At 33.1% G+C, this 13456-nt stretch overlaps 1 protein-coding gene across 50 annotated transcripts in view; it reads left to right on the top strand.

Annotated features, from left to right (window-relative positions):
- PPIP5K2 (diphosphoinositol pentakisphosphate kinase 2) overlaps positions 1–13456 on the top strand; it is a 67463-nt gene that overhangs the window by 27650 nt on the left and 26357 nt on the right. For all 50 annotated transcript variants that reach the window (XR_011525658.1, XR_011525661.1, XR_011525660.1 and 47 more), the window contains exons 18-21: positions 4023–4164; positions 4945–5168; positions 10258–10385; positions 10948–11062. Coding sequence is in view for 45 of the 50 variants with exons in the window: in XM_070571360.1 (XP_070427461.1) it covers positions 4023–4164; positions 4945–5168; positions 10258–10385; positions 10948–11062 (609 nt within the window). In the remaining 5 variants the exon portion in view is untranslated. The remainder of the gene's footprint in view (positions 1–4022; positions 4165–4944; positions 5169–10257; positions 10386–10947; positions 11063–13456) is intronic.

Raw genomic sequence — 13456 nt, 5'->3', positions numbered from 1 at the left:
GGATTGGCAAACTGTTTCTTTAAAAGACCAGATGGTAAATACTTTAGGCTTTGCAGGTAACATGTTCTCTTCTTGATTATTCCTTTTTTTTTTGACTACCGTTTAAAAATGTAAAAACTGGGGCTGGCCGAGTGATGCAGCAGTTAAGTTCACACACTCCACTTTGGCGGCTCAGGCTTCACCAATTTGGATCCTGGGCACGGACCTATTCACCACTTATCAAGCCATGCTGTGGCAGGCGTCCCACATATAAAAAGTGGAGGAAGATGGGCACGAATGTTAGCTCAGGGCCAATCTTGCTCAGCAAAAAGAAGAGGATTGGTGGTGCATGTTAGCTCAGGGCTAATCTTCCTCAAAAAAAAAAAAGTAATAACTATTCTTAGCTAATGGGCCATGCCACAGGCCTCCTTTGGCCTGCAGGTCATAGATTGTCGACCCGTGTTCTATTTTATGAATGTACTACAATTTATGTATGCTTTCTACTACTGTTATAATTTTAGGCTATTATGATTAATACTGCTGTGAAAGTCCTTGTAGGCCTCCTAGTGCATATCAACATGCATTTCTCCTGGGCATATTCTCAGAGTGGAATTATTGTGACCCACAGTATGCTTATGTTTTGGTAATAGTAGGTCATGTCAAACTGCTTCCCAAAGTCATTGAACCAGTTTACGCTCCCACCAGAAGTCCATAAGAGTTGACCTGTGTTCTATTTTATAAATTATTGAACTAATTTATTAACTTAATAATTTGGAGATTTTTTTGATCCTTTACAGCATATCCACAGATCTTTTTTTCTTTCCAATCCTTACATTTTTTCTTTTTCTTGCCTTACTTCAAAAGCTAGCACCTTCAAAACAGAATTAAAATGACGTTTCTTTTCTTGTCCATGTTCTCAAAGAGAAAGCTTTTAACACTTGTCCATTAAGTGTGATGTTTTCTGTAGATTTTGTCATAGCTACTTTTTTTCAGAATAAGGAAATTCCATTCTGTTCCTATTTTGCTGAGAGTTTTTATCATGAAAAGTTACTGAATTTTGTCATATTTTCTTTTCATCTGTTGCATCGTGTGATTTTGGGGGATATGAAGCTACCTTGGTTCCTAGAATAAAATCAACTTTTTTTTTTTTTAAATATATATCACTCGTTTGGGTTGACTAATAGATGCATACAAATTTAGAATTGATAGATTTCAATCAGTGCTTTTTACCTCAAAGTTTAGTTTGAGATTAATATAGCTACAACAGTTTTTTTCCTTTTATTTGGTGTTTTCATAGTATATCTTTTTACTTTCAATCTTTCTGAAACTATATTTTTAGGTATATTTCTTAAAATCTGCATATAGTTTTCAAAAAATTTGTTATGAAAATCTTAGGGCAATTATCCCATTTATAGTATAAATTACTGATAAATTTATATATGAATCTTTTATCTTTTTAAGTGCTATATATTTGTACTGCCTGCTTTAATTTTTTCTCATGCTTCATTGGAATTGTTACTTTTTATTTATTTACTTATTTCTCTGTTACTTTGAAAATTGTTTTGGACTTTACTATTTGTTCGTTGTTACCCTAGAGATAACAGTAGGCTTCAGTGACTTCTGAAAGTCGAATGTTTATGTCATGTTTTTACTCTCCTCCTGGATAATGCAGGGACTCTGGAGTGCTTTTTAGACTTTAGCTTGCATCAGAAGCATCTGGGATCTTGTTAAAAATGTAGATTTTGATTCATCACATTGGGGGAAGGGGCTGAGATTCTGCATTTCTAATAAACTTCCAGTTCTTGCCAATGCTGCTAGTCTTTGGACCTTACATTTAGCAGCAGGGCCTAAAATCATTGCAACATTTTTCCAGCTTGCAACTTATGTGCTATTTATATTGTTTATTTTAATTCCGTATGTTTTAAACCTCACAGTATATCACTTATTATTATTCTTTTATGCAAGCAATATTCATTTAGCTTTACCCATTAATTTGCCCTCTTAAATACCTTTTATTCTTTCTGAATTTTAGAGTTCCCATTTAAGATCATTTTTCTCTGTCTGAAGAAAAATATAGTAATTCTGTTAGTATCAGTCTACTGGTAGTGAATTATGTTTTGTTTGTCTGAAGATTTTTTTATTTCAACTTTACTCTTACAGGATATTTTCACTGAGTATAGCATTCTAGGATGGCATTTATTTTCTTTCATTGCATTGAAAGTGTTGTTTGACTATCTTCTAGTTTCCAGTGTTTCCCTTGAGAAGTCATCTGTTGATCTTACTGTTGCCCCTTTGAAGATAATCTTTTTAAATAACCCCTCTGGCACTTTTAACATTTTGTTTTTATCTTTGGTCTTCAGCAGTTTTTCTATTGTATGTCTACATGTAGATTGATTTTTAATTCATCTTGCTGCTAGTTTATTAGGATTCTTGGATCTGTGATTTCAGTTTGGGAGAGTTTTTTTAAAAAAAATATTGCTTCTGTTATCTTCTTCTGGGTCTCCTAATATATATTTGTTAGAACTTTCTCTTCTCTTATCCTTTTGGTTTTTTTCATCCTTTTTGTCTCTATTCTTTATTCTGGATAACATCTCCTAACCAGTCTTCCAATTTACTAAATCTGTCTTGGCTATATCTACTGTGCTTTAAAATCAGCCAGTGTATTTTTCAATTCTAGAATTTCTATTTGCATCCTTTTTTTGTATAATTCATTGTCATTTTTTAGTAGTTTGTAGTTCTTTGATGATTTCTGATGTTTTATCTTCTTGAACATAGGAAGTCTCCTCACTTTTTAGATTTTGATAATTCTAACACCTAGAGTCTCTTTGGTTCTGTTTCTGTTGTTTGTTCTGCCTATTGGCATTGATGATGTCCTGTTTTGTTGTGTGCCTGAATATCTTTAATTATGGGTGTATATTTTATTTGTTTGTGGAAATAAAATGAGCTTAAGATTATATTATCATCTTCCGTTAAGGCTTTTTATTTGTTCCTGCTATGTACCTATGGACACAGCAATCTAAGGTTGCCTTAATCCAGTTTGAGAACAGATCTTTCTGGGCCAACAGTTTCTTTGAACCTGGTCTGCAGTTTGTCAGTGGATTGGTTTGCTTCTTATTCACCCTCATTTTTTTGAACCCTAAATGCAGAGAGTTTACCAGAGTTCCACCTTTGGGAACCTTGGACTTCGCTCTTTAACCTAACAAGGCTATTAATGCTTTACTCCACTCCTCTGCTGTCTATTCAGGATCACTCTCTGGATCACTGACCTATGAGTTTTGATTATGTAATTCTTTACCATCTTATCTCTCAGATTCCTTAAAGCAGAAGTATAGAAGTTCTTTGCCCAGGATCTTTACTTATCTTCAATGGTTAGATTGGTCCAAACTACCTAGTTTACCATAATAAGAATTAGAATTCCACTTTACATTTTTTATATTTGTAGAAACTTATTTCATGGGGTTAAATAACTTACCAAGCTAAGTGTCAAAACTTAAATTTGAAACTGTTGTCATTAATGGCTTTTGTTGACTTGGGAAAATCTCATCACAAAGGCATTAGCATGGTGGTTAAGAGCACCAGCTCTATAGCCAGACTACTTGCTTTTTTATCCCACTCTTCATGTGCTAGTGGTTTGATCTTGGACAAGTTGCTTAACCTCTAAGTACTCTATGTGGAAAAAGATGATGATAATAATAGAGTCTTGGGGTTATTACATGTAAATATGTGTCAAATGGTTAGAACCATATTTGCACATATGAAGTGAGTCAGCAAATTGTCATTGTAAGTTAGAATAAAATCTCATCATAAATTAGAGTACTTCTGCTAAACCTTTCCTGTGGATAATCTAATGTTGCTAAGGGTTAGTATGTTTTTAACATGAAATTCTGAGGTTTTTACTTCCTCCTTGATCTTGTTACTTATTTGGGAGGTTATCTTAGTTTGTGGTATGGAATTATTCTCTAGCTACTGGAAAATTTTGTATGTTGTTCTCTTGGACAATTGGGCATAACCAGACATAATATTTGTACTTTACTCATTTGTAGCTTACTCCATCTGGAAGCATTTCTCTTATCAAATCAATGCATTTAATTAAAAATCCTGTGAAGACCTGTGACAAAGTTTATTCATTGATACAAAGTTTAACTTCTCAAATCAGACATCGAATGGAAGATCCCAAATCATCAGGTAAATACTATGTTTTTCTTAGAGCATAAAACAAATTTTACTGTCTAATTACTATAAATATCCTAAAATAAGATGCACCAATCTTAAGAAATCAAGACTCTCATACTATATCTAGGAGTAATATGAATTAATATATATCTTGCAAAAGAATAAAAGCTAAGTTAGAGTTGCTTTTGTCTGTGGTAGCATGAAAGATATACTAAAACACTCATTTGATTAATTATGTAGCATTGCCATACAGTTAAGCAGCAAATAGGCAGCATAATAAGACGGAGCAAGCAAAAGGAAGGTGATCTGGGCTCTGGCTCTGAGACTAGCTTGGTTAATAACTTGGGCAACTTTGGCATCTTGGATTTCTTACTGGTAAAAATTGATCCTTTGAACTGTTTAATTTCTAAGGTTCCTTTCTGCTAAAGACAGTCTGTCTATTCTGTTAGTTATGTGAATCAAATTAAAATGATGGTATTTAAAATTCAGAATTGAAAATGTATTAGCTTAAAAGAGTTTTGTTATAATTGTTGTAGTTCTTTTTCTTACTATTGAAGTATGTAACATATGGAAAAATCTTTTATAAACCCAGTTCCTAACCCATGTGTTTATGCGTTTATTCAAGCCTACAAAATATATGGTTGCTAATAGTATATGCCTGTGATAACATTTCCTAGTTTCTTAACAATTTTACCTTTGATGTTTAAAAAAGTTTCCAGTTATCAACTTTTTAATATATATTCTTAATCTTATTTTTGAGTTTAATATACTAAAAATATTATGTTGTTTTAGATATTCAGCTTTACCATAGTGAGACGTTAGAGCTTATGCTACGTAGATGGTCCAAGTTGGAGAAAGACTTTAAAACAAAGAATGGAAGATATGACATTAGTAAAATCCCTGACATATATGACTGTATAAAATATGATGTCCAGCATAATGGTTCCTTGAAATTAGAAAACACAATGGAATTATATAGACTTTCGAAAGCTTTAGCAGATATTGTTATCCCTCAGGTAAGTGATTTCTAGGAATCAATTTTCTTAAAGTGCTGTATGGGTACTTTTAAAATGTCTGTCGGTGGATAAAAGATAGTTGGTTTTCATGTCCCTAAAAAACCCATAACTTTAAAAAGGAAAGTAAGTAATTCTGAATTTACATTTTAAACTTTTTGTTATATTAAATCATTATTTGATTTCTTAATCATTTGATTGTAGTGGCTTTTTAAAATTTAAGAATTGATACTCCTAAAGAACAATATAGTAACAATCAAAACAACTGAAAACAGGATGGAATAAATCAATTAAGTATTTATTGGGCACCTGTTGTGCACCTACCGGCTCTATGCTATGGAAATGTGTGCAGAGAGGGAGGAAAAGGTCGTTGTGGCCCTGTGTAAATTTTGCAAGTTTTTTCCCTTTATGTGAACATATTTTGAAAATAATATTTAGAGGTCAAGATGTAAGTGGTTATTTGAGGAGGGGGGGTGCGTCCTGGGTATTTTCATTATAGAAGAATAAAAATAAAGGGTGAAACCAGAATTCAAATAACTGAAATGCAATTAGGCAGAGAATCAGATTGATAATAAAGAGGCAAGTGACAAGACAAGTTGAGATAACGGATATGTTAGAAGAAAATAGTTCCAGATGCCCTTTTGGGGCCATTTTTCAACTCAATTACTAAAAGATTATTTGGATATTGTAAAGGGGATCTTGGAGTATATCAGACATTCCAACTGTGAACCAAAGTTGAAAAGCAGGAAAGAATGAAATACTTGAAAAGTATAAAGATTATGAACAAAAGTAACCTCACTTAAAAATATTCATATGTAAAAATGGTTAAAATAATATCAATGTCCCTTTTCTAATATTCACAGAAAGTCCAGGAAAAACTACAGACTGTGGAAAACTGGGAATTTGAACAGTACACAACTTTCTTATAGTTATTTGTATACATGTTAAAGATAAGCTTATTCTTACAGCATAAAAGAGCAACTACTTATTTGTTTGGTCAGATATATAATATAGACAATTTTAGGTATATTATATGAACCAGTGATTTGCAAACAGGAATTGTTTTTAAAAGACAGGATAAAAATATCTCAGACTTCAAGACTATGTCTTTGGGCCTCACTGTACACTTACTTAGAAAACAAGGACTTATTCTCTGACAACTTCTTTTGCTTTCTAAATGGAGGAGAAGTTTTATTCTGCAAAAAAGAAATTTTGTTTCACACAATAAAAGGTTTTCTTTTTATAACAGATAAGATATTTTAAGATGACCATCAAAGTGAACACACTAAATTGTGCAGAACTCAATTTTAGCTACATGGTGTAGATAGATGATCATTGAGTTGACACTTATTTGATTATAACTCATTCAGTAAAGTTACTGAATCAGCATCCATCTTTGTTATGAAATTCAAGATAGAAGATTCATTCAGATTTTTCTTATTAACGATTCTGAGAATGGTTACTGTTAATTCCGGTAAACATATAATTAGTTTGCATTGGAAGCATAAATAAGACCCTGATCTTTTTCATTGTTTTGGATTGCTTTGACGTTAGTCCAGGCTCAGTGCATCCTGTTGTACTATTCTTACAGTGAAGATTATTTAAAAGTATACTTTTTAGCAGGTAAGTTGTAAACATAAGACCCTCTTAAATTTTTATGATGGCTATGTGCATTTTTCAAGGTAGGCTGTCAGTCTATCTAAATGTATGACCTACTCAGTGGCTAAATAAATACACAAATGATTTGTTAGTATAATCACGTCTGTTGTTGCATGGCTTATTTAATCTCTTACCTCTTCCTTCTTAGTTACGTATGCTAACTGTTCTAGAAATGAGATTGGAAAGTTGGTTTCTAAAAGTTGGGCTCAAAAGAATACTCAGTTGTCAATGGGGTTTTCTACTTACTTTGTGTATATTTCAGGTGTATTGCTTATGTAGCTAAGGAAATTTCTTACCATTTCTTTGTAAGCTAAATATTTATAATGAATTTTTAAAGTATTATAATTAGAAGACACACCAAAGGTAAGAATGGTTAGGGAAGATTTGAGACATTATTTGTGTCTTTTAAAGTAATTCGTCATGCTCAACTCTTCTCAGTCTCTGTTATAGTAATTGTCTTTTGATGCAATTAGGTTAGATTTTCACAAATAAGTCTGAGAACTTATTTGAAGACATCTCCAAAATTATTTTTCTTGGATAAATTATTTATCTTTGAAATCTCGGGACTCTTCAGACAACATTATGCCAAGCTTCCAAGAATCAGTCTTATTTTTGGTAAATTCATAGTTAAATTTTGGTAAATTTATAACTTTAAAAGCAGAGATCTTTTTATGTGCTTTCCTAAGTTCTGAGGTTATAAATTGAGAGGACAACTTGGGATTTACCTCTATAACTTTTTGGTTTGATATTCCTTATTCTGGCAAAAACTTGGGGTTTGTTCTTTTTTTAATGGGGTGTTTAATTCAGTTCAGTAAGTGTTATTTTGCTTTGTTACTTTACCCTTCATAAATCCAAAACCATGGACAAAATGTAGGCATTTTCAATCACTGAACAAGTAACTAAAAATTATAAACATATTTACAGTAATGGTAATGAAACTATAGTTTGTAATGGAAAAAATGAAAATTTTGCACTTAGTTCTAAATAAAGACTATTGCAAGCTTAGAGACTTGATGACTCAGTCAAATATTGTAAAGTTTTGACTTGTTTGAAATATACTAATTTAGATTAAAAGAGTACCACTATCCATGCAGAAAAAATGTATATGTGTTCTGGTGTACTTCACAGTATTGCTGTGCCTCTAAAAACTCCTTTTCCACTCTTAATTGATTAATTCTCATATATATACTATGCGAATTATGTAATTCTAATCAGATCTAAGCTTAACTATGACAAACATGATTTATTACTTTTTAGTTATTTTAACAAACTGATTTTAATTATGAGAGGTATTTTCGCTGCGATAGAGTCAACTCTTCACTTTTTAAGTAGTCTCATTTCTCAAAAAATAGAGGCCTTGGTTTAAAAATGATACTGTATAATAGTCACAATAGTATGGTGGACAATGGTATTGTGGTAGATAAGAACTAAGACTAAATTTGGTATTAAGATTCTCTTAATTGAGATGGCACACATTTATTGAAGTTTGAAGACAATTTTCTTTGTAATTTGTAGGCTGTGAAATGCAGAGAATTCTTTATAATAGCATTTGCCATATAAAGTCCAATGAGACGCTTGTTAAATATCACCACATAATAAGCTTTCAAATAGCTTCATCTGGTATGTTAATCAGTTCTGTTTATGGCAGAAATATTGTAATTACGTATCAGAACTTGGATATCTAACAATTAATTGTTTGTCCTAGTTGGTGGTGGCAGATGAACAAAATATGTCACTGTGTTGAAGAGAAAGATTTGTTTATCACAAAAGTAATATATCTTTGTTGTAAAATGAGAAAATGTATATAGCAAAAAAAAAAATCACTGACGTTACCAACTAGAGAAAAATATTTCAGTGTTTTGGAAAATTCTTAAAGGCCTTTTCCCTTAAATTCATGCAGATATAATTTTTCTCATAATTTCATATATATAACAAATGTATTCTTTGCAAAAATGGAACCAGGAAAAGCATACTGTTTTACAGCTTGATTTTTTTTTTCCTTCACTTAGCATCAAGAACTTCTTTCCATATCAGTAAAGCTAATAAGTATCATTATTCCTAATGGCCGAATGGTGTGATGTAATAATAATTTATTTAACTAATTTCTCCTATTTAGAAATCTGGATTCTTTTAATTTTTTTCACTCTCTTTATACATGTCTTTACATGCACTCAAGACTATTGCTGTAGCTACAGAAATCTTTTACCAATTTTCTTCCAGACGAACAGTGTATGAGAGTACCTGTTTCCTCACACCTTGCTAATAACAACAACAAATTTCCCCAGATGATTTTTTTAAAAATAATTTTATTGAGGTCATAATGATTTATAATCCCCTGATGATTTTTAATTTCAACATTTTCCTTTTATTTACACATAGACAGTTACATATATATCCCTTTTGCACTCCCAATTCACATTCATTTCTGCTGGTGAGATTATTGAACCATCCAAACATTAGTTTAAGGTAATTGACCCCAAGAAGTTCCATTTTCATAGGTCTTCGTTCTGTAATCTGTCAGCTTTTCTTTAATAGGCAGTTTTGAGATCTCTTATCTGTACTGACTTTGCCATCTGGGAAGTAACTGATAGCAGGAAGTAGCCTTTAAATTCAGATATCCCAGAATGAACTTGGAGAGAAAGGGTAGGCCTATTTCTTCCCTCTTTCTCTTGACTCTCCCTTCTTTCCCTCTCTATCCTTCGACCCTACCTTCTGCTCTCTTCCTCGTTCCCCCTCCCTTCCCTTCTACATACATCACAGATTTTTCTCTTTAAATATCAGGTCATTTTCTAATCTACCCCTCTGAACTGTAATTTTTATTATTATTATAATACTATGTTTTCTTGACACTTCAGACTGTAATTCCTTATAAATTTAATTAACTGGTAATGATTATAGACCATTAAATTTGATAATTTCATGCTGTTTTTTGCTCACCACTAGTTAAAGCTTTAAAAGTACTGGCTAAAGGCTTTTAAGTAATGTGTTAGCCTTATTATTCTTTGACATTTGGATAGAGAAAATCTCATGCTTTCAATTTATATTTCTTACCGTATGTTTATTGACTGTTTTGTGCATCAGTGTTTGTGTCCTTAATCCATCTTTCTTTTAGGATTGTTACATGTAAACCTTCCAATTGAGTTGAACTACTGTCCATAAAGATTGCTTCATCCATTCCTCCTCCCCTCTTCAGAAATTACTTGCTTTTTCCAAGAAACTCAAAGTTCCACCAAAAAATCTTTCCAATTATACTTAATAGTTTTGGGAGTAGTATACTTGCAGTTGCAGAAATGTAAACTAGATGTTGTGTAATGTTCAAAAAAGGCTTAATAAAAGTATTTGTCTCTCACTAGAATTCTTTAACTTAGCAGTACATTTGTTAGAGCTCTTTGTGATTATACTCTTTTTCTAATATCATGTATTTTCTGCTCAGGAATATGGTATAACTAAAGCTGAAAAACTGGAGATTGCCAAAGGCTACTGTACTCCTCTAGTTAGAAAAATTCGCTCAGACCTTCAGAGGACTCAAGATGATGACACTGTAAATAAACTCCATCCTGTGTAAGAGACTGTACTGGTATTTAAACTATAGGCATCTATTTTTACATACTTCAAATCTAAATTAGTTTTTAACATTTCTATGAAGAAAGCAGGAGTGTGTCATTTGGCACACTGTGGAAATAAGGATTACCTAGGTATTCCTAAGAGTTAACTTTCATCCAAGGTTCCTTTTTTGCTCCAAATTGGGGGAAAAACTGAGGTGAACAAGGAAAGGGGATATGTGTCATCATTCACATGGGCATCAGTGTGTACTCCATTCAGCAGCATAAATGTCTGTGAGCTTCTGTCATTGCTAATAGAGTGGTTAGAATGACCTATTTACAGTGAACTTGACTAATGTTAGCTCTTCTTTGACTAATCTCAGAGGTCCCAGTTAGTTCCAGTTATCTTCATGTTAGAGGAATATCTACTAAGATAACTCCTCAATTGTGGTTGGAAGAGTGATAGGTTTACTTATGTTTTTTTAATTTCTAGTAAGATTAAATTCCATTTTACAAAATAATTTCAAACTTAAGTTTTGACTGTATGGTTATATTTTAACACTGTCTGCTTCTAACTTTAGGTATTCCAGAGGTGTTCTGTCTCCTGAACGTCATGTCCGTACCAGATTATATTTCACCAGTGAAAGTCATGTACATTCTTTACTATCTATTCTTCGCTATGGTGCCTTATGCAATGTAAGTAGAATAAATTATTCCAGCCTACTTAACAAATATGTTTCCTTGAATTTGTAACCAAATCACAAACACCAGTTTTTATTGGGCAACTTTAATAATTCATCATTTATCAAGGGTCTACTATATATACCAAGCTCTATGGTAGATGTTGGGGATAAAGACATGTTCTCTTCCCTTTGGAGAAGATTCATTTAAGCAAGTGATAATATAAAACATTTTAGGTGATGTTATAGGCTGATGGCAGTGAGATAAAGAGAATCTGATGAATTTGAGTTATTTGGGGGTTAAAATTGACAGGACTTGGTGTTTGGTTGACATTGTGCCTCTTATCTAGTGTTATGTAATGAATCTCATACTAAAGCTTATTGGTGTAAAGCAAAACATAGTCATTGTATTTTTATTTCTCAGTTTAAAGGCTTAACTGATCACTTAGGGAGTTTTGTTTTGAGTCTCTCATGAGGTTGCAGTCCAGTAGTGACTGGGGCTTGAATCATAAATGCTTTCCTCTCATGTCTGGTATTTAATACGGGCTGTAAGCTGGGACCTCGGCTGGGGTTCTTGTACATCTATAAAAAATGATCTTTAGGGGCCAGCCCAGTGGTGCAGCAGTTAAGTTCACACGTTCAGCTTCTCGGCGGCCCAGGGTTTGCCGGTTCAGATCCCGGGTGCAGACATGGCACCACTTGGCAAAAGCCATTCTGTGATAGGCGTCCTACATATAAAGTAGAGGAAGATGGGCATGGATGTTACCTCAGGGCCAGTCTTCCTCAGCAAAAAAGAGGAGATTGGCAGTAGTTAGCTCAGGGCTAATCTTCATCAAAAAAAAAAAAAAAGTGATCTTTATAGGAAAATTAGGGGCCGGCTCCGTGGCCGAGTGGTTAAGTTCGCACGCTCCGCTGCAGCGGCCCAGGGTTCGGATCCTGGGCACGGACATGGCACTGCTCGTCAGGCCACGTTGAGGCAGCGTCCCACATCCCACAACTAGAAGGGGCTGCAACTAAGATATACAAACTATGTATAGGAGGGGTTTGGGGAGATAAAGCAGAAAAAAAAAAAAAGATTGGCAACAGTTGTTAGCCCCGGTGCCAGTCTTTTAAAAAAAAAAAAGAAAAGAAAAAGAAAATTAGTTCAGCTTTGTTATATACTTTTTAAATAAAGGGCAGTAAAATGTATAACGGATTTGGTCTATGTGTTTTTATTCTAAACAGTCTTCTTATTGGGCCTTGATGAATAGCTATTATTAAAGTTACCATAAAACTATTTCAGTGGTCTATTTCCATCAAATTTTCCAATTTATATGTTCTTTCCTCTTGCTTTGATTTCTTCTCTGTCCCATTAAGGAATAGCAAAGTGACATCCCTTGCATACATATGTGGATTAGTGGAGCTTTAATAAAAGAACTAGTGAGTGAAAAAAAATGACAATTATTTAGCAAGGCAAAAGTTTATATATCCAGTAGTAATGATGGAATTGTTTTTAGGGAGGAGAGCTGTATCTCTTAAATGGTCCCCTTTGACCTTCTTGCACTTATTTAGAAGGTGGAAAGAACATGGAGGATATACGAACCAATAGGAGGCCTCTGGTTGGAGCATAATGTGAGTGATGGATAAAGTGGCAACAGATAAGTTTGGAGGGCCAGTGCCTTGGGGCTCCTCAGAGGATTAGGAGGTCATTGAAAGGTTTTAAGCAGGGAAGCGAGTGGCTTTAGTTGCTGTGTGGACAATAGCTAGGCAGGAGTGATATGAGGAGAAACCAGTTAGGAAACTGAGCAATGATATGAAGAAAGATGATATGGTTAGGACTGGAGTGGTGGCAGTAGAACCAGAACTTGTTGAGTATATATTGCATTCGACTGCATTTCTAAAATAAAAGCTGAGTAACTCCATTCTTTTAAAAATCTGTGCTTCCAAAAAAACAAATCTGTGCTTCCAGGACAAAAGAAAATATGTGTTTTTACTAAAGTGAAAATTAAAGTCTATTCCAAAATGATATCTTCTTTTGTAATTTTAAGAAAATTAATTTATTTGAACTACAATTCATTATCCCAGCTCTTATTATCCTTATTAAGACCCTGTAACTAACATACTTAAAGTCTTGTTCAGTCTCTTCCAAGTTGGAATTTTTAGTTTTTCTGTGTGGACTAGGTAAATAAATATAAATGTATTATATTCATAATAGGTTTTCTTCAAAAGGTATTAAGGAAATAAGATTATAAGCAAGATTTCAGGGAATATATTTAGTGAGCCTTAATAAAAAAAAAGATTTTTATGGATTCTTGTAAATTGATTATGTTCCAGAAAATACTGCAATATATTATTTAATTTTATCTGTTCATTAGAGCAGACCTAGCAAAATCTCTAGCTACAACACTGAATTAGATATTAGATGACATTC

Source organism: Equus przewalskii, chromosome 13, assembly GCF_037783145.1.
Source record: "Equus przewalskii isolate Varuska chromosome 13, EquPr2, whole genome shotgun sequence".
NCBI classification, from domain to species: Eukaryota; Metazoa; Chordata; class Mammalia; order Perissodactyla; family Equidae; genus Equus; species Equus przewalskii.
This window is presented reverse-complemented; position numbering and strand designations above follow the sequence as displayed.